Below are 22,500 nucleotides of genomic sequence, written 5' to 3'. Positions count from 1 at the left end.
CTAAGGTTGTTCACTTTAAGGTGGTAAATATTTCTTAATCAAAACTAGGATTAAACTCCGTGTCTGACATTTCACAGTGACAGTGATTCCACACTCCACAAATTAAATGCAAATTTTGCGGTTGATATGTACTGCAGAAAAGTAAAATGTCCCCCTGGCTTCCAGTGTGTATTGACTTGTTGCCTTTCCGTGCCAGGCGTATACTTCACCGAGATCTGAAGTCCAAGAACGTGTTTCTAAAGAAGAACGTTGTGAAAATAGGTGCGCTCTTCTAAAACAACCCAGCAGTGCTCTTGATGTTGTATTTGATGTTTGTTCATCGTTTCTGAAGTGTCTTCTCAATGGCACATGCTGTTTAAGACACCTTCCCTGTGTGAGTGTCTGACCCTCAGCAACAGAAAAACAGGAGGATCACCACTGCTGGTAAATCCTACTCACCCTGAGACAAAGGCAGGGTGCTGAGGTGCAGCAAAGACAATGTTCCTCTGTTGGATCCTCTTTTAGAACTGTGCAATTATAATTATGTGAAAACAGTTTTGATTTGAAAGAAGATGGCCCCCATACTGTTCCTGTCTTGGCATCAGTTTTGTTTGTTTGTTTGTTTGTTTGTTTTATTTATGAAAAAAAAAGTAATACAGTTTTAGAAACATATTACATTATTTAGTCATATGAGATACTGAAGCCATTACTCTTATCAATAGCAGGATCATATTGCTGTATGTAGTACTGGAAATAATATGTGACATGTTAATCCTTACTGACTACTACATACTCTACACATACGCTTCATCTCAACTATACAATACTGTAGTTAGTATAGCCTTCTAATGTCTTATTTACAGTTAACGTGTGCTAAATGATGAGCCATTTTCTACCACTGCTGGTCATCTCCAATTCCACCCACTAGCTAACTAATTCTCCCACATCACATGATGAAGGCTACAGTATGTGGACAAAAATATGAAGTATGATTTTATTAATTCTAAGTACTTATATGTTATTCATGCTCTGTCTGGTCAGGTGACTTTGGAGTGTCATGCTTGCTGATGGGGTCATGTGACCTGGCCACTACATTCACGGGTACACCGTACTATATGAGTCCTGAGGCCCTCAGTCACCGTGGTTATGACTCCAAATCTGACATCTGGTAAGTGAAGCAAAGATCTGTTACTGCAGCTGTGAAGACATTTTTAGCCGACAATTTAAAAGAAAGGGTTACCAGTTTTTCCATAACTTTATTTACTTGCTTGTTTTATGGACTGGGATAAAGATGTTTCTATAGGTAGCCCAGACTGATTACTTTTGTAAGTCGCTCTGGATAAGAGTGTCTGCCAAATGCTGTAAATGTAAATGTAATGTAAATTATTAGTTTTGTCTCAAAAGATATAGATCAGTATTTCAGTACTTTGTAGGGAAAGCCCAGAACTGAGCTTGGTTATCACCTACACATTAGGTAATATTTTTAGTAGATGTTTGAAAATTTACTTTTTATATATGTTGTAAGATAAAGGGAATGATTGCATGTCTGTATTTGGCATTTCATAGAGTACCGTAACACTTGAAGGCCTTCTTTTTATTCCCAATCTCATGAATTTAAAAGAATTGTAATCATGAAGTTTCATAAAAATGAAAGTAACTAGACATATGCATTCTGCTATGGGATTGCTATATAATGCAGGCTTGTCATCTGAAGGCTTGCATGTGTAATCCCACAATACCTGTGATCTTTCTGCTAAACTTCAAAGATACTTGTCTACAGACAGGTGGAATGAGGTGAACGTGTGCAGGAAGACAATTACACATGCATAAGAAGCCAGAACACAGCAAGTTTACCTGCTGGGCCTAAGATGTGCAGGAATGGGGAAAATAAAGATGCTCCCAAGAAAGGGATGGTGGTGATGGACAGGCAGTCCATGGATGACCCTGTCCCTCCCTAGTGGACCTCTATTCCTCAGGGTCTCTTAGTTTCATTCTTTCCCAGAACTGATTTTACTCACAATTCTTTAGTCACTGAGAATGCCATCACAGGAAGAGGAAGGAGTGTGGACAGAGTGGGGAAGGAATATGAGAAAGAAGGGGATAGGGAGATGATGGAGAAATAGATTGAAAGAAAATTTAAGAGAAGGAGAAGGAGAGAGAATGGAGAATAGCAGAAATAACAAAAGATGGTGGAGTATGAGACTGAGTATGTGTATGTGAGAAATAGAGAGAGATCTCATTGCCAAATAGCCTAAGGCATCCACTGCTAATTTAGTCACCACACACACACACACACACACACACACACACACACACACACACACACACACACACACACACACACCCATACAATCACTGGGTGTGTATCTGATAGAGGCATATATGCACCCACGCACACCCCTAGTATAATGCAGCATGAGAATGCACAGGCAGCCTAATGAGATGAGGATGCTATAGTAAAGAAAGAGATAGAGGAGAGGAGGAGAGAGAGCGCTAATTCTTCCGCACAAACTCCGCAGATCACTATTCACGTGTTTCCCTCAGAGACCCCATTTTCAGAGCGCATTCTCCCACTCTTTGTTTCCTGTGAGATTCGTTCATACACACAACTATGTCTTTCTGTCTTTGTAAACAAAGTAAGGAATGCCACTTATCCTCATAGGGGAAGGCTGGAACACATCTCCCAGAGAAACTCTCACTGGCTGCCCGGTTTCTTAATGATCAGGGCTAGCCATCCTTCTATTCTCATAGAACACAACCATTTCACAAAGCTTCAAAAACGAAGCCAAGTCCACCCCCCAGGAGCAATGCTAAATATCAAGATTTCACTGAGCTATTGGTTTCATATTCTTGTGCCTCTGGAATCCCCAACAAAGTGGGGTCTTCGTTTCAACCACGCGGGATGATAACTCAATTATTCGCCCATAGGTTTCAAATTCACGTTTAATAGATTGCATCTTTAATACAGAAAGATTGCTAAGAAGGTAATGAAAACATTCCATCATTCACATGGTAAAGCCATATGAGAGAATGGATTCTGATAGTTTTGCCAGAGGCCATTAGGATACTGTTTATGCAGATCTCAGCAGAATGAAAAGAAAGGTGACTGACAGAGACAATTTACTGCACCCTCCGGCAGTTATAACATCACCTGTGCATTGCATTGATTTCAAACATGTTTTGTTTTTTGCTCATTAGTGGTCAGCACTGCATATTATATTTGTGGCCAAATGAACAGCCACAGCTTTTCTTAAACTCGTAAGCCCATTCGATTTGCTCCTTTTCCGCATATCACCTTGCTATGTGTGTATGTGTTTGTGCTCAGGTCTTTAGGCTGTATACTCCATGAGATGTGCTGTTTGAAGCATGCCTTCGAGGGTCATCATTTCCTGTGTGTGGTCCTGAAGATCGTGGAGGGCCCCACGCCATCCCTTCCAGATCACTACTCACGGGACCTAAACATCCTAATGCAGAGGTGTGAGGCAGGCCATGGCTTTTGTTCCATTAGCTATACGCCACTATCTACACACCAAATAGGGCAAACACCAAAGCTACAACATGATTTCTGCATTGTACAATGCTAAACTGCCCCTATTTACTCTTATTCATTTTTACCAACATTAGTATTTTTGTGTGAAGCTTTGCTTTAAAACAGGGTTAGTAGAGGGCATTGATGCCATACTTTGACAGTGTAATTTGACATGCATAATTCAGGCTACGCTGTTTTTTTGTTGTTTTGTACACTTTTTGCCCTTGGGGCATCTTTAAGACAGGTAATACAGCAAAATAACTGTTAAAAAAAAGTCCCCTTCAGAATGTTCATTTTAATCTCTCAGTAAAACATTCTGTGGTGTAAATTGTTCCTGGAATTGAAAGTTAATATTGCAGGAAAATAGTCAACATTTAAAATCACAGCTGGTTTGGAAAAGGTGTTATAAGATGTCAATCTTAAAAATTCAGCCACAGAGGTTCTTTTGTCAGTGAATGGATAATGAAGGGGAATGGTTTTTGTCATTAAATGATGGCAGTGATTGCTGATTTAAAATGCTCACAATCTATGATTTTTCATTCACTCTCCCATTCTTTCTCTCTTTCTATCATCCTTTCTGTTTCTGCTCTTATCTCTAACCATCCCTCTTTCTCTCTGTGGGGCCAGGATGCTGGAGAAGGACCCACAGTGTAGGCTCTCTGCTGCCGATGCTCTGCGCTTTGAATTCATACAGGAGTTCAAACAGGTGCAGCAGCAGCTCCCATCACTCACATCCTGACAGCATGGCACAGTGTCTGCCTTTAAGACTAATGTAGGGGTCAGTTTACATCAGGGAGATGGAGTCCTGGCTAGAGTCTTCAGAACTAGTCAAACTGGGTCGGTTGTGAAGGCTTATTAGTCAGAATTATTAGTGCTGTTTCCTCAGTAGCACACACTGAAAAACCTTTTAGAATTCTGTAATCTAAGTGATCGTTTCCCCTGGGATTCTCATAAAGGTCATGTGGCCTGTATGATCGTGGAAGCGTTCATGATTGGTCAATATTTTGGCAGAATTACAATCAGCTGTTTTGGCTGTTTGAAAAGGATAAAACCTTGACCACTAAATCTCACATGCATCACTTATTTATTTTCTCTATTACCCTGCACATTTCATGCCTTGCTACTCATTAATCAAACCATACTATCATAACAGGTCCTTGCGCAGTCTTACTGTCACGGAAAGATGCTCTATAGGTTAGCGTCACTGAAGGACACTCTAATAGTTTAGTATCACTGAAGTACAAGCTAATAGTTTAGATTCACTGAAGGACACTAATAGTTTAGTATCACTGAAGGACAAACTAATAGTTTAGATTCACTGAAGGACACTAATAGTTTAGTATCACTGAAGGACAAACTAATAGTTTAGATTCACTGAAGGACCCTCTAATAGTTTAGTATCACTGAAGGACAAACTAATAGTTTAGATTCACTGAAGGGCACTCTAATAGTTTAGTATCACTGAAGGACAAACTAATAGTTTAGATGCACTGAAGGACAAACTAATAGTTTAGATTCACTGAAGGACACACGAATAGTTTAGTATCACTGAAGGACAAACTAATAGTTTAGATTCACTGAAGGACACTAATAGTTTAGTATCACTGAAGGACAAACTAATAGTTTAGATGCACTGAAGGACAAACTAATAGTTTAGATTCACTGAAGGACACTAATAGTTTAGTATCACTAAAGGACAAACTAATAGTTTAGATTCACTGAAGGACACTAATAGTTTAGTATCACCGAAGGACAAACTAATAGTGTAGATTCACTGAAGGACACTAATAGTTTAGTATCACTGAAGGACAAACTAATAGTTTAGATTCACTGAAGGACCCTCTAATAGTTTAGTATCACTGAAGGACAAACTAATAGTTTAGATTCACTGAAGGGCACTCTAATAGTTTAGTATCACTGAAGGACAAACTAATAGTTTAGATGCACTGAAGGACAAACTAATAGTTTAGATTCACTGAAGGACACACGAATAGTTTAGTTTCACTGAAGAACATTATAGTGCAGTTTCTAGTTGTACCTACTTAATCAAGGTTATTGGAGTTATTTAATTGTGCTGTTAAAGCCCTTACACACACACACACACACACACACACACACACACACACACACACACACACACACACACACACACACACACACGAACTCCTTCAAAAGCTCTGTATGCGATGTGTCACCCATAAGGCTATTATACCATCACCCCCCATGTAATCAGGGTAGCTGAAGATATCCAAACACCAAACACAGTACCCTTTAATGTAGTTCTCCGCTGTGCTCTTGTTTCCTTGGTGTCAAAGCTTTTAGTTGGCTGTGTAATTTGTGCCTTTGCAAATGTTTTGTTCTTTCAGTGCGCTCTCTCTGTCTCCCCCAGGATAATGTTTCTTGTCTGTGTTTCAATTTCAACTTTGAGAATTTGAATAAAGAGTAAGAGCACTGCATTTTTCTTGATGACCCACATAAAATGTTTTCAGAAGACATGTAGTGTAGATCAGGGGCACCAATAAAAAGAAACAGATTTGTTAAAACTAACTCCGCATCCGAGTTAAGACCCACTCTGAAGGGATGCAGAGTTAAAGTTTTAACAGATCTGAGTTTCTTTTGTTAATTATCATGATCTGCATCTTCAGCAGAGCCACTTTCGCAAAGATTACTGCATTTTTACATTTCACCACAGAGCGTGAAACACCAGCTCTCGGACCTGACACTCAGAGACCAGGTGCCGGGAGACGAGAGAGACGCATCTCAAATTGCCAGAGCACTGTGAGTTTTCACGTGTGCTTACACTTAAATCAGCAAAAAGCCTCTCACCTTTTTGTCCCATAGTGAGCAAACCCAGCAGTCATCTCCTGACACTCAGCCTGATCAGCCGAGCAGCGTATGACAGCGTGATGGCATTTGCACCGGGGAGATCTGGGAACAACACTCCTGTCTTTTTTGTTCTCACACCTGCTTGTTAAAAGGAGATCTAAAAATATGTCTCGTGTGCCCAGTGATTGGAACGTGTTAATAAAGTAGCAGCTAACAAGTGGCTCGTACCCCATTAATTCTATCATCAGTGTGCTAATTGAAAATTTCACCACCCAAGGCCCACGCCAATCTTTGTTAGCTAAGAACTAATGGAAATGTCTCAGTAATATTAACAGCATACAGCTATGATGCAGGAAAAGCCTACTACACACCAGCTCAGTTTGTTAGACTTTTACAACTCGATTATTAGCATGTTTAGATGTGCCTGCTTTGCAGAGAAGTTGCACTCTGCGTATGTGACACTGCCAGCTTGTGATTATGAATACCCTCATGGCTGCCACTGTTTCCTGGTTTGATGTCTGTGCATTTGCTGGAGTCTTCACAAGCTCAAGTAGGCCATTTAGTGGTTTGCACATCCTTGCAGATATCAAACGCAGTGTCCTGCACAGAAGGAATTTGCATTCATTATGCAAGTATAATCTTTCTGCAGAATTTGTCTTAAAAACAAATCCAGCTCACAAAGGCCATTTTGTGATACACATACATGCACTCTAACGCATCCTGAACATGCACACATGTGAAGCGCTGCTCCAAATCTTCATTATTGTATTTTTAAAGCTTTTTTTAAATGTTCTTAAGAATATACAAGTACATGCTCTTGTTATTTATGAAAATGTGTAGAATTGGAATATGCATTTTTAAAAGCATCCTAAATCATGGTTTGAGCCAAACATTTCCTGTTGCCCCTCTGACCCTGCAGACAGATAAAGGTGCACCTGCAGACACTGAGGGAGAGGTCAGAGGTCGAGAAGATGAGCCCCCGAGAACGGATGAGACTCAGGAAACAGCAGGCCGCGGATGAGAGGGCCAAAAGGCTGAAGTGAGTCGTGTTAATATGAATGTAACTTATGGTAAACTGCACCTGGTAGAATAGTTACCTGGATCAGCTCCCTTATACCTAAAGACACTAATCAAACTGTTCTGCACCATGCTGCCTTTGAGCTTCTAGTATGCTCAACCCAAGCCATCATCTCTCAAGATACAAAGAAGACATGCAGCAAGACTCTTTTCTGTCCTGGCACCCAGGTGGTGGAATGAACTTCCACTGGCTGGCTGTACAGCTGAGTGAGGCATTGGCTATCTTTAAATGTCACCTCTACACTGAGAAACTAAGCACTTAATATGCACTTATATACTAAAAAACTTGTTTATTTACTTGTTTATTGTCTTTCTTCCACTCTGGCGAGGGCTGTAGCTGGCAGTTTTCTGAACACTAACTGATCTAATGTAACATCACATGTATTGGATAGACAATACAAAGCATTTTTGTAAGTTGCTCTGGACAAGGGCATGTGCCAAATGCTATACATGGAAACGTGAAGGTAAACTAGTCAATGCCAGTTAGCATAGCAAAGCATAGCTTCATAGAGTCCTTTTAGGCACCTCTCTTGTTCTTGTTACCTCATCCCTTCCCAGGCTGTAAATATTTGCTAGTCAGCGATATTACATATTGTTCTAGTATTCAAAGTGGTAAATGATGAGAGAAAATTTACTTCCAAAATTTCCGTCAGTGGCAGTGGGTCGAAGGATGTTTTACTATACAGATATGTTTGGGACTGATTTGTAAAGTCCTGTAAAAGTCCACTTCCACCCAAACCTTGCCGGACTGCATTCCTCTCACAGCAAAGCAAAAATACATTCCAAATATCTGCACATTTTAAACAAGAATTTAAACTGTTTACAATCAACAAACCAATTACAATCATTAAACGTTTTCAGCAGTATCTTGTATTTTAACTAGTCTTCAACATAAACCATTAATAATGGGCTATTATCTTTTAAAGATGTAATTGGTAACAGGCTACACACTACATTGCAACTTGATTAGCCTATTTCATCCTTTTTTAAAAGTTTTGGCGTCTGACAGCTGATTACTCTGTGCCATTTTATGGCAAATCTTTTTGAAGCAGTAGATGTTGTGGTCAGATTCTGATGATATATGGACATTCGGAACAGTCGTCTATGAAGAGCCAAGATAGCTGACACTGTCTCCCAAAAACACATTAACGACACTTGATATTTATCTGGAGTCCTTTAATGTTTTTCAGTTTGTCACTAGATCAATAAGTGTCTCCAGTGTTGATTCTTTTAATCTTGACAGAAACAAGTTGCTTGCTTCCATGGTCCAGCAGGGCAGTTTCACAGCAGTGCTCATGACTAATGGAAATTGCACATGTTGGCTGACTCATGGACTTTTGTACAATATAACATAGCACTTCATCAGCTCAATATATATAGATTATTCGGTGTATGTTAGGTACAGGTTCACATTATGTTGCTTCATTCAACAGACAGATTGTGGAGGACAAATACAAAGAGAATCACCATCGCATGATGGAGCTCCGATCCAGACATTTCCATAAAGTTAGTGCGAATGTCCTGAAGGTAGGGTTGCATTTTTCTGTGTTCTTTTATGTTCAGTTAGACTTATTATGAAGTCATAAAAAACTGAAAAGACAATTTCATAGCTCTACATTTTACTTAAAAGCCTTTTGAATTTGCAGTAATGAGTGCAGAGTTTCTGTCCTTACATATGCCATTAAGGAAAAGAGTGAAATCACGGTCTGCAAGATCCAGCCAACCACTGACCAACATATTACAACAATCAGCCATCTGGGGCAAATGGAAAACCAACTTGTTGACAGGCTGCATGTGTCAGATCCAGCAGAACATGGTGAGTGCCCTTTCTAGTGGGAATAAGTCTTGGGCTGTGTTTCAACCTGTTCAGCATATTTGCATGTCCTCCCTGCAATCAACTCTCAATTACTGGCACAAAGTTCATTTAGTAGTGCCCCAGGACAGAGGCCCATACACAGACTGGGTTTCAGGTGGACAGATCAGTGTCTTGGCTGTGACATCTGCTTTCAGTGGCTGTCGGTGTGCAGCTAATGTAGACATGGATGCTAGAGGAGGCTCATGGGAACCCTGGGCATGAAGAGTAAATGGGGTGTATTCATGAAGGAGAGTGGAGACTTGGCGGGGTGGGGGGGGTGCTCTGATGGTTGAGACAGCAGGTGGTGTCCGTGGGAGCGGTTCAGCTGCAGACAGCATGGGGAGAGGTTAGACTCGCTTGAATATGTTTCGTCTCATCAGCATTGCCATCCAACACCTGGTATGTGGGTTGGACAAGGTCTCAGAGATGGGAGAGAAAATGTGTGAAAAGGAACAAAAAGACGTATTGGTGGTAGAGCATAGACCTAACGTTCAGACTGTGCTTCTGAGAAACTCCCTTAATGTAGGCCAAAGACATATAAAAACACCATACCAAAAACCATAATGTTATTACAAAGAAAAAGGAGAGAACAAGACAGTATCTGAACATGTGAAAACCAGATAAAGTTATCTGTTATTGAAAATATGTTTCAGGGGGCTGTTAGCTTTAAAATGCTAATCCACAGGGAAGTTTTTTGAGATGTATTTCTATATAGGCAGCCATAGAGAAAAAAAAATCCCATACTAGCCTTTCTAGTAAATGGCATTCATTTATTTTATCACATTTTCATCACACTTGAAGCCTTTTATTTTGAAATTATTCCAAAAATACTGGCCTACAGCAGTGGTTCCCAGACCCAGCCTTCAGGATCTTATTCTCTTCTCATTTTTGGGGTCTCCCAACAACAATTGGTTTAATTAAGCAGTTCATTACCAAGCCCTTCATGAGATGAGTGAGGTGTGTGAGCGCAGGGGAAATGTAAAACTGTGAAGAGCAATGTGGTATGTGAGATTGGGAGGACAAGACAAGGGAGTTAGTTTCCTAGCTTTGTCCCACCAAAGACCTGCCAAACTCATCTGATCAAACAGTAATTATTGTTTGACATTAAATAGTTTAATCAGTGTGTTTGGGCTGAACAAGTACATCTGATTGGGGGCCACTTATCTACAGGATGCAAACAGTCCTGTATTTCCCACTAGTGCAGTAGTGCATGGGCAGAAAGAAAACCTAACATTACACTCCAGTCTAACTATTTCTGTGTTATCATAACTCTCATCTAACAATGTGTGTGTGGCTTATTGAAAAGAATTGATTGGTTTGTTAAGTTTTCTATTAAAAAAACAGATGTCAGTGGTATTGTAAATTATGGAGAACCGGTGAGAAGCACTGGTGAATCATCACTCTAATGGTCATGCTGTGATCGATATCCTGATCAACAAAATGCTAAATTAAAGTAAAATGCTTCCTCCTTGGCCCCATAATATAGTTCTGGTATCATGACAATAAATCTCCAGGCTGCATTTTCAGGAAGGACCGGGTGCTTATCTGTGTTCCTGTAGATTACAGAGGAAATTAGACCTTTTAAAGAATGAGGGGCTAGAGTTACTCTATTAAGTAACTAAGAGAAGAGCCAAACCAAGTAATTTATAACAAATAAAAATTGAAAAACATGGTGTTAGGTTATGCTGAATTTACAATGTACCTTGTAATATGGCAATGAGACCTATGCTTTTAATATTAATATATAATGAAAGCTTAGAAGTATTACAAGCAGGATTGTACTGTATATATCATGCAGGCTTCTATATGTTGTGTGATTGAACTGTGGAAAGATTAATAAGTGAAATATACAGCCACTGGCAGTAAGGCTTTCTCTTAATAAACTAGAATCAATTCCATCTTTTTCAGTAAATTATGCTGGATGATCTGCTTGACTGCATCTTCCCCCTTCTTCTCACAGACAGCAGAGTCACGACATGCAAATTTCTCAGCAACATCATTAGAAAAATCCTTTCTTATATTTGATCAGTTGGGTGTCTTTAAAATAGAGGAGTTAGTATTCTCTTCTGGCTATTTTGCCGTTTGTTACTCAGCTGTAGTTATACGAGCAGCTCATAGCCCAAGGGAGTGCGTGAGTTTATCTTTATTGCTGTAAATGAACGTCTATGTTTGCTGATGTCTCCAGCGAAACTTTAATGGCTCCACCAGGGACCTCCACACACACACAGAATACAGGTCTGAATCATTAACACTGAAAACTGGGCAATTATTTTCAAATGCTTCCTGATTTTTATTATTTTTTCTACCTTTTTAAAAACTGATTTATAATTGTACAATTATTAAAAAAAAGGATTAGTGGGATTGCTGTAAATGATTAATGGGAGTTTCATGCTCATCACTGTGCCTTGATTCCAAGGCCCTGACTTACTTCTTCAAAAGCAGGAGTATAAACATATGAACATATAATTGACAGTGGCTTCATGCACTTCAGTTATGCTAAAATCCTGAAACTCAGTTAGAGGTTCCTGGTAATAGGACTATAGGGAGAAGTGTTTCAATCTTAAATAAATAAATAAAAACCAGCTAGTGCTTTTTTGCATAAGTGATTCAGGTTAAGGCAGTAACACTGCTGATTAACATCAGTGAAGCTGCGCATCAGTGGAGGACAGTTGGGAAGCATGGAGACCCCAGGCTAAGCCCCCAGACTCATTAAACTGAGCTCTACTCATCTCTAATGCTTCCTATTCATTTCCATTAAATAAACATTTACCTAAACATTTTATGACCAGGGATAAGACTGAAACGGGAGTAGTCTTAATCCCAGTTTAACACTAGACTGAAATTTTTTGAAAATATTGTTAATACTGAATTGCTCAGAGCAATGTTAGACATACCTGTATTGTGCTCATATCATGCACTGCTCCAGGGTGTGAACTGGGTAACAAAGATGTAGCGGATTTTATTACTGTATTTATTCACCCCTACACCAGGAAGGGATCTAGGTGAAAGGTCAGCAGATGTCCAGGATATCGGATTTCAAAAGATAATTTCCAAAAGTGTTGAGAACAGTATGCTTTAAGGTTTAGTGTTGATGTATAGCTGTATTTAATGTACAACTTTATAAAGTTCATTATTGCTAAAACGGCCTGCTGTGTTTGATGTTAAGTTGGTGTAATTTGAGGTTTAACAATTGATTTCTTATAAATGATTCTTTATTAGAACAATAATTTATTAGAATAGTGCGTTTAATATAAAAAATGTGTACAGTAGATTGAATATAGCACAGGCAACTGGTATTATAAATTTAAAACTATATCTAGTTTGCTCTAGTATTTAATGCAAGGTTTATTATCAGTATACAAGTCAATTATTTGCACAACACAATTGGATATAAATAATACAGAATTGAAAATGCAACTTGAATGATACCAAAGAAAGATGTAAAAGCTATGCATGTTGGTGCAGGATGGACTGAATATGAGTCATGTATTGTAAGGGAAAGTCACATACTTCACTTTTATACATTTTGAGCAGTTTAAAACCTATCATTGTTATAGAGCCAGTATTTTAGTTAACTCATTAGGAGTGTGAGAAGGTGAGGAGGATGAGGCTGGCAGTGAGCTGCCATTGGAACACCCAGTCCCTCCAGCTGCAGGCAGACAAGCACTGGTCAGGATTCTTCTAATTCAACTAGCCAGATTCACCTTCACTTGTGTCTGGCTTGTTGTCTGAATCAAATTCTTGAGCAGCTGCACAGTGTCTGTGAGAATCTGTGTGCTCTTTTCATAAAATATGTTGAGTAATATCAGTATTCATCAGAATCTTCAAGTGTACCATTGTGAAGTCCTGACCTCTAAGCTGGAGGTGTGATTGAAAGGACACATTATAACTAAATGTAATTTCTCTAACTACAAGCCACTGGTCATGTGATGCATCGGGCTAGTCATGAAGTGAATGAACACTAATCAACTTAGTATAATTTAGAGATAGTGACTGCAGTATACTGGTTAGTTAACAATTTGCTTAATTAACGATGAAGTGTAGTGTGATTATTAAATTAAAAATACTAGAAATGATAAAAATGACTACAAATACATTCAACACACAGAAAAATATTTTTAAGAATGAACAAAACAAAACAAAAAGCAAAAGAACATTACTTTTTTAACCACAGAAGTTCCATGTTCTAAATGTCTACAACAGTGTGAAAATACAACTTCAGTTCTCAGTGGTTGGCACATCCTTTCCTTCTGAAGAGTAGGAAAGATTAATTCATTCCTTTTATACACTCTAAAAGGCTTAAATACTGCAGATATGTGCCAAATATGGTGAATAAAACATTAATTTATATTACAGATTTCTAGATCAAATTGGTCAGCTCAGTTAGAAAGCTAGACATAATAGGCTCCGTTTAATTAAACCTTATCAGACACTTGAAAGAAGATTTTAGTTGCACTTGACATCTCAAATTATATTGTAATTTAGCATTATACTATATTGCGTTGTAGGTCTCATTCTAGGTTTCAGTACTGACACTTGGTTCTGGTAGCGTCTCAATTAAGGGTATTTTTGTACTCTAACCTATAAGGATACTTTAAGTAGAAAACTAAAGCACTTTTGTAAGTCATTCTCATTAAAAACATTTGCTAAATTCTGTAAATGAAAATTACTTCTTTGGTCTCCATTAGGTAACACCTTGTGGAATAGAGATATGCGTAGGTCTAGACATTCATTTACGTCAATTCAGAAGTGTATGAAGCATATAAACTGAGTCAACAGCTGTTGTATAGTTGCTAGTGTTTGGACTGTTAGTACATTTCCTAGTATGCCCATACTATGTTATTGGGCCTGACTGAATAGAGCTCAGACAGCTTTACACACTGGTGTATTTGAGCTACAGCCTTTGCCTTAGGCTTTACTTTAATGCTATGTTCTCCCACAGAAAAATAAAATAAAAAAAAGAGATCTTCATAATATCTCTGTGTTTCTTCTAGACAGAAAAGGGATATGGTGGAAAGAGTGACGAAATGTCAAAATGCCTGCACATGTTTTTAAAAAAAGAATCACAGTTGGTCTTTTTTCATGCAGTGGACTTACCTAGCTAGGTTAACTAACAAAGTTAAAGTGCTTTCTATTAACCTAACCTAAAAATGCTGTCATTTGCCTGTTTTCCTGATTAGAAAATGTATGTTATTATCTCCACTGAAGTTGTTACAGAACTGTGAGCAAGCTAGCTAACAGTTTGGAGGACCATAAATACATAATCAGACAACTGGCAAGCAGATATCAAAGGTGTTCATAATATGTTGTTGTTGCCTGTAAACTAAGAAATATGGTCTCCTTTTTGTCTAGTGTTTCTCAGAATTTTATAGAAATGCTTGTGACAAAATGCTTGTGATATATAATGAGCACGAAGTGAGATTCACATGTGTTTCCTAAGCCACCCAAATCAAACTGAGCAATAAAATATTCCTATGAACTATTTTAGTCAAGATATGCAGAATTTATTTAACTTTGTAACTGCTGTTTAGTGTGTGCACACCGAGCTGAGCAAGCATCCTCTTGACATTGTATTCCTGCTATAGTGCCATGCATTTTTATATGGCTTTCCATATCAGACACCCATCCAACTTACAGTATTCTCAGTTACAATATTCACAGTCATCTATGCTGGACTGATGCCTCAAATGGGTTCTCACTGAACATGTGGACAGGCATTGCTCATACTGTGCATGTGCTCTTTAATACCAGAAAACCCACAAAACAGTTAAAACATATTCTCTGTATATGAATGAAGTAGATACTGATTTTTTTCCCTTTTAACTGGGCCATGACCAGTTAAAAGGGCCATAATCAAGGAGGGTTTGTTTCATCTAAGATCACACTATCATGGTTCCCTTCTTTGGTGTTGTGGTGTGCTTTTGTTTTTGTTTTTATGTCTTCTACCTGTATTTTGTCTGTGCTTCCCACCTTTAATTTTCCTCTTCCGTGTCTTGTTAAGCTCTCATTAGACTGTTATTAAAGTTTTTATGCCAGGAACTTAAAAATAATACCAAATCACAATGCAAAGGGTCATCAAAACTATAGGCTAAAAGCACATTACCCTACATTACATTAAACTTGTGTCAAATTACAAGAATAGGTTCACCAAATCTGGACAGCATACATTGCTCTAGACAACAGAGGATATGGTGCATGTTTGAATAAGACAACTACAGATGCCAAACAACCAAAAGATGCCAAAATGTTTTTTGAAACCAATGTCAATATATGCAGCGATATGGCATAAACAACATCCCTTTAAACATCTCTAACATTCAGTGGGTTCAGTCTGTTTGACTTGTAGGGTCAGTCTAGAAATTATGTAGTATTTCATGAAAAGTTGGATTGCATTTACTGTAAAGGAATATCAGTGCGGACAAAATATTACAGTTGCTTTCTGTTTCTGCCACAAGAAATTGAAAGATTATGTTGTTTCTTTTATGTTCATGTATGTCCGACAGACGTTTCTACAACTTCATTTATCTGGTAATGGGCATAAATTGCCAGATTGAAGGAGATGTACAGAAAAAAACAACTTAATAGGTCATGAAGCATAGCCTACATCTATCAAGATTATTGATTGTTTGAGGGTATTTGAATTCTAGTAATGCTCTACTAATCTTTGCTATATTTAGTCTCAGATAGTGCTTTAACATGTCTTCTATATTTATATTTATATGTTTTTATTTAACAAAGAAGATTATTTAAAAAACACAATTATTGAAAAGTGTTTGAGACGGTGCTTTAGAAGTGCACTGTTTTATTCATTTAGTTTTAAGTCACCATTCGCATGGGGACTTCTGTGTCCAGAAGCCACCCTTTTGAGTCACAGCCAGGATTAACTCCTGGGAAGATTCCTACCCATATGATGAGATTTCACACTACTTTAATTAACAAACTGCTGGAACTAGCTGTTTTGTGCTGCTCCTCGGCTGCACTACATTCCGCTCATGCTTGTGTTGCTTTTTTAGCCATGTTTCAAGAGCAGGAAACATCTCTGAACAAACACAGTAATCTACTTCTGTCTCCTCTTTAATGTCAAATGTTTGTTCAATTAGCATGACGTGACAGTTAGCAAGATGCTAAATCCAAATTAACCTCCAAAGCTCCTGCTGTCAGCAGCCATTGGCAGTAAAATTTTGTTCAAGACTGCAGACCTGTAATGTAACTGCCCAGAGGAAACCTTAAAGGAAGACTTCTTGAGAAAAAACATTTGCACCAGAGATACGAAACTTAACCTTTAAAGGTTTAGTAGTTGAACTTACCTTTTAAAGGCCTAATAGCTGAAATGGTGGTTGAGAGTATGCAGATGCTCTCTCTGCTACAGTGGAAAGTAGTGGATGCTGCTGAACTTGTTGTTAAGATGAATCCTTTACTGGCCCTGCAGGGTTCTGCTGCTGGTTTGTAGAACTGACCTTCATGGTTGATTTGTCTCATCTCTTGTTCAGGTTTGCTACATTGCACACATTCTGTCTCTGGATTTGAGGACAGCTATTCACTAGTTTAGTCAGGCTTTGTAAATGCTAAATTGCTAATAAATAAACACACACATATATACACCTCTCTGTGTATCTGTCTATACTTGATATTCTTTAACATGCAGCCAAACACAAAATTTCAGCTAGCAGAGGGTGAAGTGAAGAAATGTATAACAATAAGACATAATATAAAGGTAAAAAGGATCAGCATCCATTTTTAAGAAGCCCTGGCTCTCTCAGGCTGCTTAGAACTGCATTTTAGAGTAAAGGATCTCTCCAGAAATAAAGACCATTCTCTGTTCTCTGTGGGGATTCAGTGTAGTGACATAACTTGCTTTTAAGTTTGAAACCATGGGCATCTTGCCATAATACTTGTGGGTATGAAATGGCCCCTTCAAGGCACACGCACGTGGTGGCCAGGAAGGCAAGACAAATGAATCAAAACAAAACAAATGAATCACACAAAACAAATGAATCAAAATGACAACACAGGGACAGTTCAGAAACGTGAAGCAAATTCATGAACACTATGCAAATTCAGAAAACACATCAAACTTCAGAAACGCTGCAAATCCAGTCACAGCACAGTGGAAATGTTGTTTCTGGTGACAGACAATGGGGATGGACAACGGAACAGATAGTGAAAAGTCATTTATATTTGCAATTACCACGGTTTTCTTATTGGTATATGGTACAGAATGAACAATTGGCCTATTTGTGCTTTACCTTCTTGCAGTTATTGTTACTGCTAGGTTGTAAATAAATCAGCCTTAAAGAACTCTGATAAAACAAAATCCCATTTAACACCAATATAAACCTGATCCTGTCAGTTTATAACTAGCCATCTACATTCAGTGTTATTTTACAGTCCAGTTCAATCTAATGAGATGCTGTCTAATGCAACTCAGCTTCCATCTATATACCTAACTACACTTATGTATGTATGTAAAAACATCACACTTGAAATAAGATAATAAACATAAGACAATTGATCAGTTGGTCATTGTAGCAGACCAGCTAATCTATCACACATGAATGAAAACGTAGCCTACACTGTTAATTAGTAACAAACTCTGAATGTAATTTAGCTAGTTAACGTACTTAACGTGTTAAGTGGGATTTTATGAGTGTTCTTTAAGGCTGCGTTCTGTACAGCCTAGCAACAATCCATATGCAAGAATGCGGAGCATGAATAGGCCAGTTGTTCATTCCGTATCAGCTTAACCAATATAACGAGATAACAGTGGTAATCGCAAATATAATTATTTTTCATAATTATACATATGGTTACATCTGGTCTCATAGGAGTCCATCCCCTCTGCATGTTCTCCGGAAATACTTCCGTTGTGGTGGGGCTGGATTTGCAACATTGCTGAAGTTGCATGCGTTTTCAGAATTTGCAGAATGTTTCGGAAATGTAGCGCACACGCTGTCTTTTTGATGAATATGCTTTGTGTAATTGCAGCGCTTTTTTCATTTGCAGCGCGATGGATCTTCACAGCCACCATACAAATACACATGTACCGTTGCTATTTCTCAGACAGTTAGCCCCTTATATGGAGCTCGGGTGGAGACCTTTCCCCGAGACAATGAAACTGTCCAGGCGATGAATGGCAAGAGACTCTCTCTCTCTCTCTCTCTCTCTCTCTCTCTCTCTCTCTCTCTCTCTCTCTCTCTCTCTCTCTCTCTCTCACTCTGTCCCCTCTTTTTCTGTTTTTTCTGTCTCTCCTTCTTTCCAGCTTTCCCATTCTGTTTGGCTCATCTTTTCTAGTCTACCCACTCTCCTTCTCTCTAAGTCTTAGTCTCTCTCTCTCTCTCTCTCTCTCTCTCTCTCTCTCTCTCTCTCTCTCTCTCTCACTCTGTCCCCTCTTTTTCTGTTTTTTCTGTCTCTCCTTCTTTCCAGCTTTCCCATTCTGTTTGGCTCATCTTTTCTAGTCTACCCACTCTCCTTCTCTCTAAGTCTTAGTCTCTCTCTCTCTCTCTCTCTCTCTCTCTCTCTCTCTCTGCCCTCTTCCTTTTGTCACGCTCTCCCTTTCTCTCTTTTCACTACATACCTGTGAATAGCACAAAGGGTCAATGTCATGTAACAGTGTAATTGAGAGCAGTAATTGTGTTTGTACTAATGTGACTGTGATATTGCTGTTCTTTGCCCCTGGAGTTTTAACTGCTTGTCTTTGTGGAATCTCCAGAATTAAAAATGAATATGATCGATTTAGATGTTTCCAATTGGGCTCAGAGAGTAAACACTCTCCCTGAGCAGAAATGGCCTTATAGTGTAGCTGCATCAGAACCTATTACACCACCTTAAAACATTTTTATGCAATTATGAAAAATTGTGTTTAACATTGTTTACACTTTCCAGGTTATCTGTGTTCTACGAATAACATAGAATAATTAAGGAGGTCGTGTGTGTGTGTGTGTGTGTGTGTGTGTGTGTGTGTGTGTGTGTGTGTGTGTGTGTGTGTGTGTGTGTGTGTGTGTGTGTGTGTGATGTTTCAGGCATACCCGAGGATCCACAGACTGCAGAGGCATATTATTCTGAGGAGGTTTTTGAGTCTTTCTCAGATGAAGATGATTTCTCAGGGGGTCTGTGCGGCGCTGACAACCTCTGCCAGACATTCGCACAGGTGAGATGCGCATGCAGGATGGAAAGCTGCAGGAGAATGCTCCCTTTGGACAAAAACTGGTGTCAGTCAAATATGATTTGCTTTGTAAGAGACATTTAAATGTCAGTGATACTCATATCTTTTCTGGCATGTGTGTTAGGATTCAGACTACTTTCAGGAAGGAATCATATAAATTATAGAAAATTGGGAACTGGATGTGTAATAGAATGTTTTAGGTATATAGAAGTGTTTATACAAGGATTGTACAAACTTTATACAATTCTCGCTCCTAACCTTAACCATTGTCAAAAAAAAAAAGAATTTTTTTTTTTAATTTTTTAAAAATTATCTCATGTCTTGTTCAGGTTTGCTAAATTGCACACATTCTGTCTCTGGATTTGAAGACAGCTATTCACTAGTTCAGTCAGGCTTGGTAAATGCTAAATTGTTTGGTAATCAATCAACATACAGACACACATATATAGACCTCTCTCTGTGACAACAATAGGCAGTAAAAAGTAAATCAATGCTAAACACGAGAACAATTCAACCATTGTAAGAATGACTTAATTGTGTTGGGTATGGAGTGATTACCAATCCTAAGGTTGGGCAGTTAAATGTTCTCAGTGTTAAATCACTTCCACTGTGCTAAAGAGCAGAAATGAGCAAGGCTATCTTAGAGGAAAACTGCTAGTGTGGCTAATAGCTAGTAGCCATTAAATAACATTATTCTAAAGAAGTCTTGCTATCTGGTGCATATTAACGTTCATTCATGTTAGCACTTATAGCCAAACTACTATTGAGGCATAACACAGCTGAGGCATTTCGTTGCCTCAGAGAGTTTCATTGTTGTCTTAGTTATCAACTACCTGCTCTCCAGTGTAGAGTAGCTAGCAGTTCTGAACCTTCCCCATGATATTAAAGTTAGAAGAGGTTCGCTAGGAGACGAAGTATGAAATCCCTTTTCACTTCAGGTTGTCAGAGTCAAAGTTTTTCACAAGTACAGGGTTTCACAAGTTCTCGTTTTTCACTTATATGCAATATCTGAGTATATTCTCATTATAAAACACAAATTGCATACATTATGGACAACTTCAAATTCAAATACTACTGTATAACTTTGCACAACTGTGGAAAGTTGACTCTCAGATTCCAAGAGAAAAACTACATCCTATAATTCCTCTCTGTCACTTGAAATTATTTCTTACTTTTTTCCCCATAGTGAATAATTAATGTTTGCTTTTAAAAGGGGTTAAAAATGGACTTTTACATTATTGAACTGAGTTGAGTAAGACTCACAAGCACTGCAGAGCCTATTAAATGCTGGAGATGTAGCTGCTTGAGCTTTTTAGCCCTGAGATACGCACCGTGAGCCCAGTGCGGCCTGAGCCCTGATTCCCAAAAGCATTGTAACACAAATGTCATTCTAGGATGGTACTGCACTGAGAATGATCTTCAGCTATGCTTCTGGGAAATGAAGTCTTGGCAAGTCCCAAGAGATGATAAAGAGCTGGCCTGGGTACCAGATGCTCATGGATTGAGTCTTTTTGCTCCCAAGACAGACATCTCCCCTCTCTGTCCTGCAGCGCTGGATTCAAAATTCTTCCTGAAGCACCCAGCCATGCGGCCATGCCTGGCCAGATTAAAACGATTTGTCACTGCTGGATGAAACAAGGGAGGCTGTGAGCAGATGAAACTGGAGGACAGACAGAAATTGACTTCTGGCCCAGTGGATGGTTGATAATTAGCTCGTCGGCAGAGATAGCGGAGTGGTCTAGATATATTCCAGCAGGTGTATTGGGGCAGAGATTGAGTAGTACATTTCAACAGGAAAGGTTTTAGATTTCTATTTTTCGAGGTGTGTCTAGACATCACGCGCGACACACCCGGAATCCCCAGTGGCAGAGCCTTTTCCTCTAAGCAATTATAATACCCATTACTAAAAAAAATCCTGGTTTTCCCTCCAAATCAGACTGAGTACAAACATTTGTTTTGCTATGAGTATATTAAGGTGGCCCACGTATTGCAGACATAATTTTATATACACAAGAGATGTATATTGCAGATTCAACAAGGTTACCACTAAATTTGTTGTTTTAGCAATATTATAATGACCATATATAACCATTTTTCTTTATTAGAATACAATTTGTATGCAATGTGAAAAATAAATAAATAAATAAATGAAACAGCTTCTATTGGCTGCAGTGGCAAGTATTAAGTGTGACCTTCGATTACACTTGAGCAATAGCCAGAATCTGGCTCTCTTAAACCTAAATAGAATGGAAACTGAGTGGAATGGTACCAGAACATTCCTTCAGAAAACTTCAGGACAGTCTCCTCAAAAGATGTGCACATTCAAGATGTGCAAAGTGTGAAGGGAGGTCACACTAAATACTGACTCTTGCCTGTAGAAGCCAGTTTGTTCTGCAAATTGTTTTTTAACATTTTATGTATATAGTTCTTATATTTTCTGTTTGTATCTTAATAAAGAGACTGAGCAATAGTTATATGTGGTCATTATACTATTCCTAAAGCAACAAATGCACAGGACAAAATTTGAGGGGTGATGTGAATGGATGTCATCCCCCAATTAAAAAAAAAAAGAAAAACCCCTCCACCTTGTGAATCTGCCACACCCCCTTTAAATCCTGTTTTGATCTGTTTGGTTATATGATATCAAGTAATATGTGGATTACTGATATTTTAATTCTATATACAAATGAGTTCTTTAAACCACATCATAATCTGCATGAAATGTTAACCTCCATTTTGAATGAAATGTTGGGAGAGATTCCCTATTCAGTGTAGTATGTGGTTCAGTGAAAGATATATATTTTATAATAATATATACATATGTGTATTATTTGATCTCTCCTCGCTAACCTCCAAACCCCGAACATCCCTACCCAAACATCCTTTTTAAAAAAGGATTTATTTATTTATTTTTACTCACTGGCTTCTTTATTAGGTAGACCTGTTCAGCTGCTCATTATTGCAAATATCAAATCAGAAAATCCAATGCCAAACCAAGCACTTTAATGTGACTTTAATGTGGCATGGTTGTTGGTGCTAGATGGGCTGGTATGGGTATTTTAGAAACTGGTG

At 38.5% G+C, this 22,500-nt stretch overlaps 1 protein-coding gene across 8 annotated transcripts in view; it reads left to right on the top strand.

Annotated features, from left to right (window-relative positions):
• nek11 (NIMA-related kinase 11) overlaps positions 1-22,500 on the top strand; it is a 63,905-nt gene that overhangs the window by 17,689 nt on the left and 23,716 nt on the right. For all 8 annotated transcript variants that reach the window (XR_014124328.1, XR_014124331.1, XM_081716674.1 and 5 more), the window contains 9 exons: positions 197-261; positions 1,021-1,147; positions 3,305-3,454; positions 4,136-4,214; positions 6,201-6,286; positions 7,254-7,373; positions 8,845-8,938; positions 9,098-9,227; positions 19,286-19,413. Coding sequence is in view for 6 of the 8 variants with exons in the window: in XM_081716674.1 (XP_081572800.1) it covers positions 197-261; positions 1,021-1,147; positions 3,305-3,454; positions 4,136-4,214; positions 6,201-6,286; positions 7,254-7,373; positions 8,845-8,938; positions 9,098-9,227; positions 19,286-19,413 (979 nt within the window). In the remaining 2 variants the exon portion in view is untranslated. The remainder of the gene's footprint in view (positions 1-196; positions 262-1,020; positions 1,148-3,304; positions 3,455-4,135; positions 4,215-6,200; positions 6,287-7,253; positions 7,374-8,844; positions 8,939-9,097; positions 9,228-19,285; positions 19,414-22,500) is intronic.

Source organism: Electrophorus electricus, chromosome 1 (assembly GCF_041902795.1).
Source record: "Electrophorus electricus isolate QZ-2024a chromosome 1, ASM4190279v1, whole genome shotgun sequence".
In the NCBI taxonomy this organism is placed as follows: Eukaryota; Metazoa; Chordata; class Actinopteri; order Gymnotiformes; family Gymnotidae; genus Electrophorus; species Electrophorus electricus.
The sequence above is the reverse complement of the archived record's forward strand: the minus strand, read 5'-3'. Positions and strand labels throughout refer to the sequence as shown.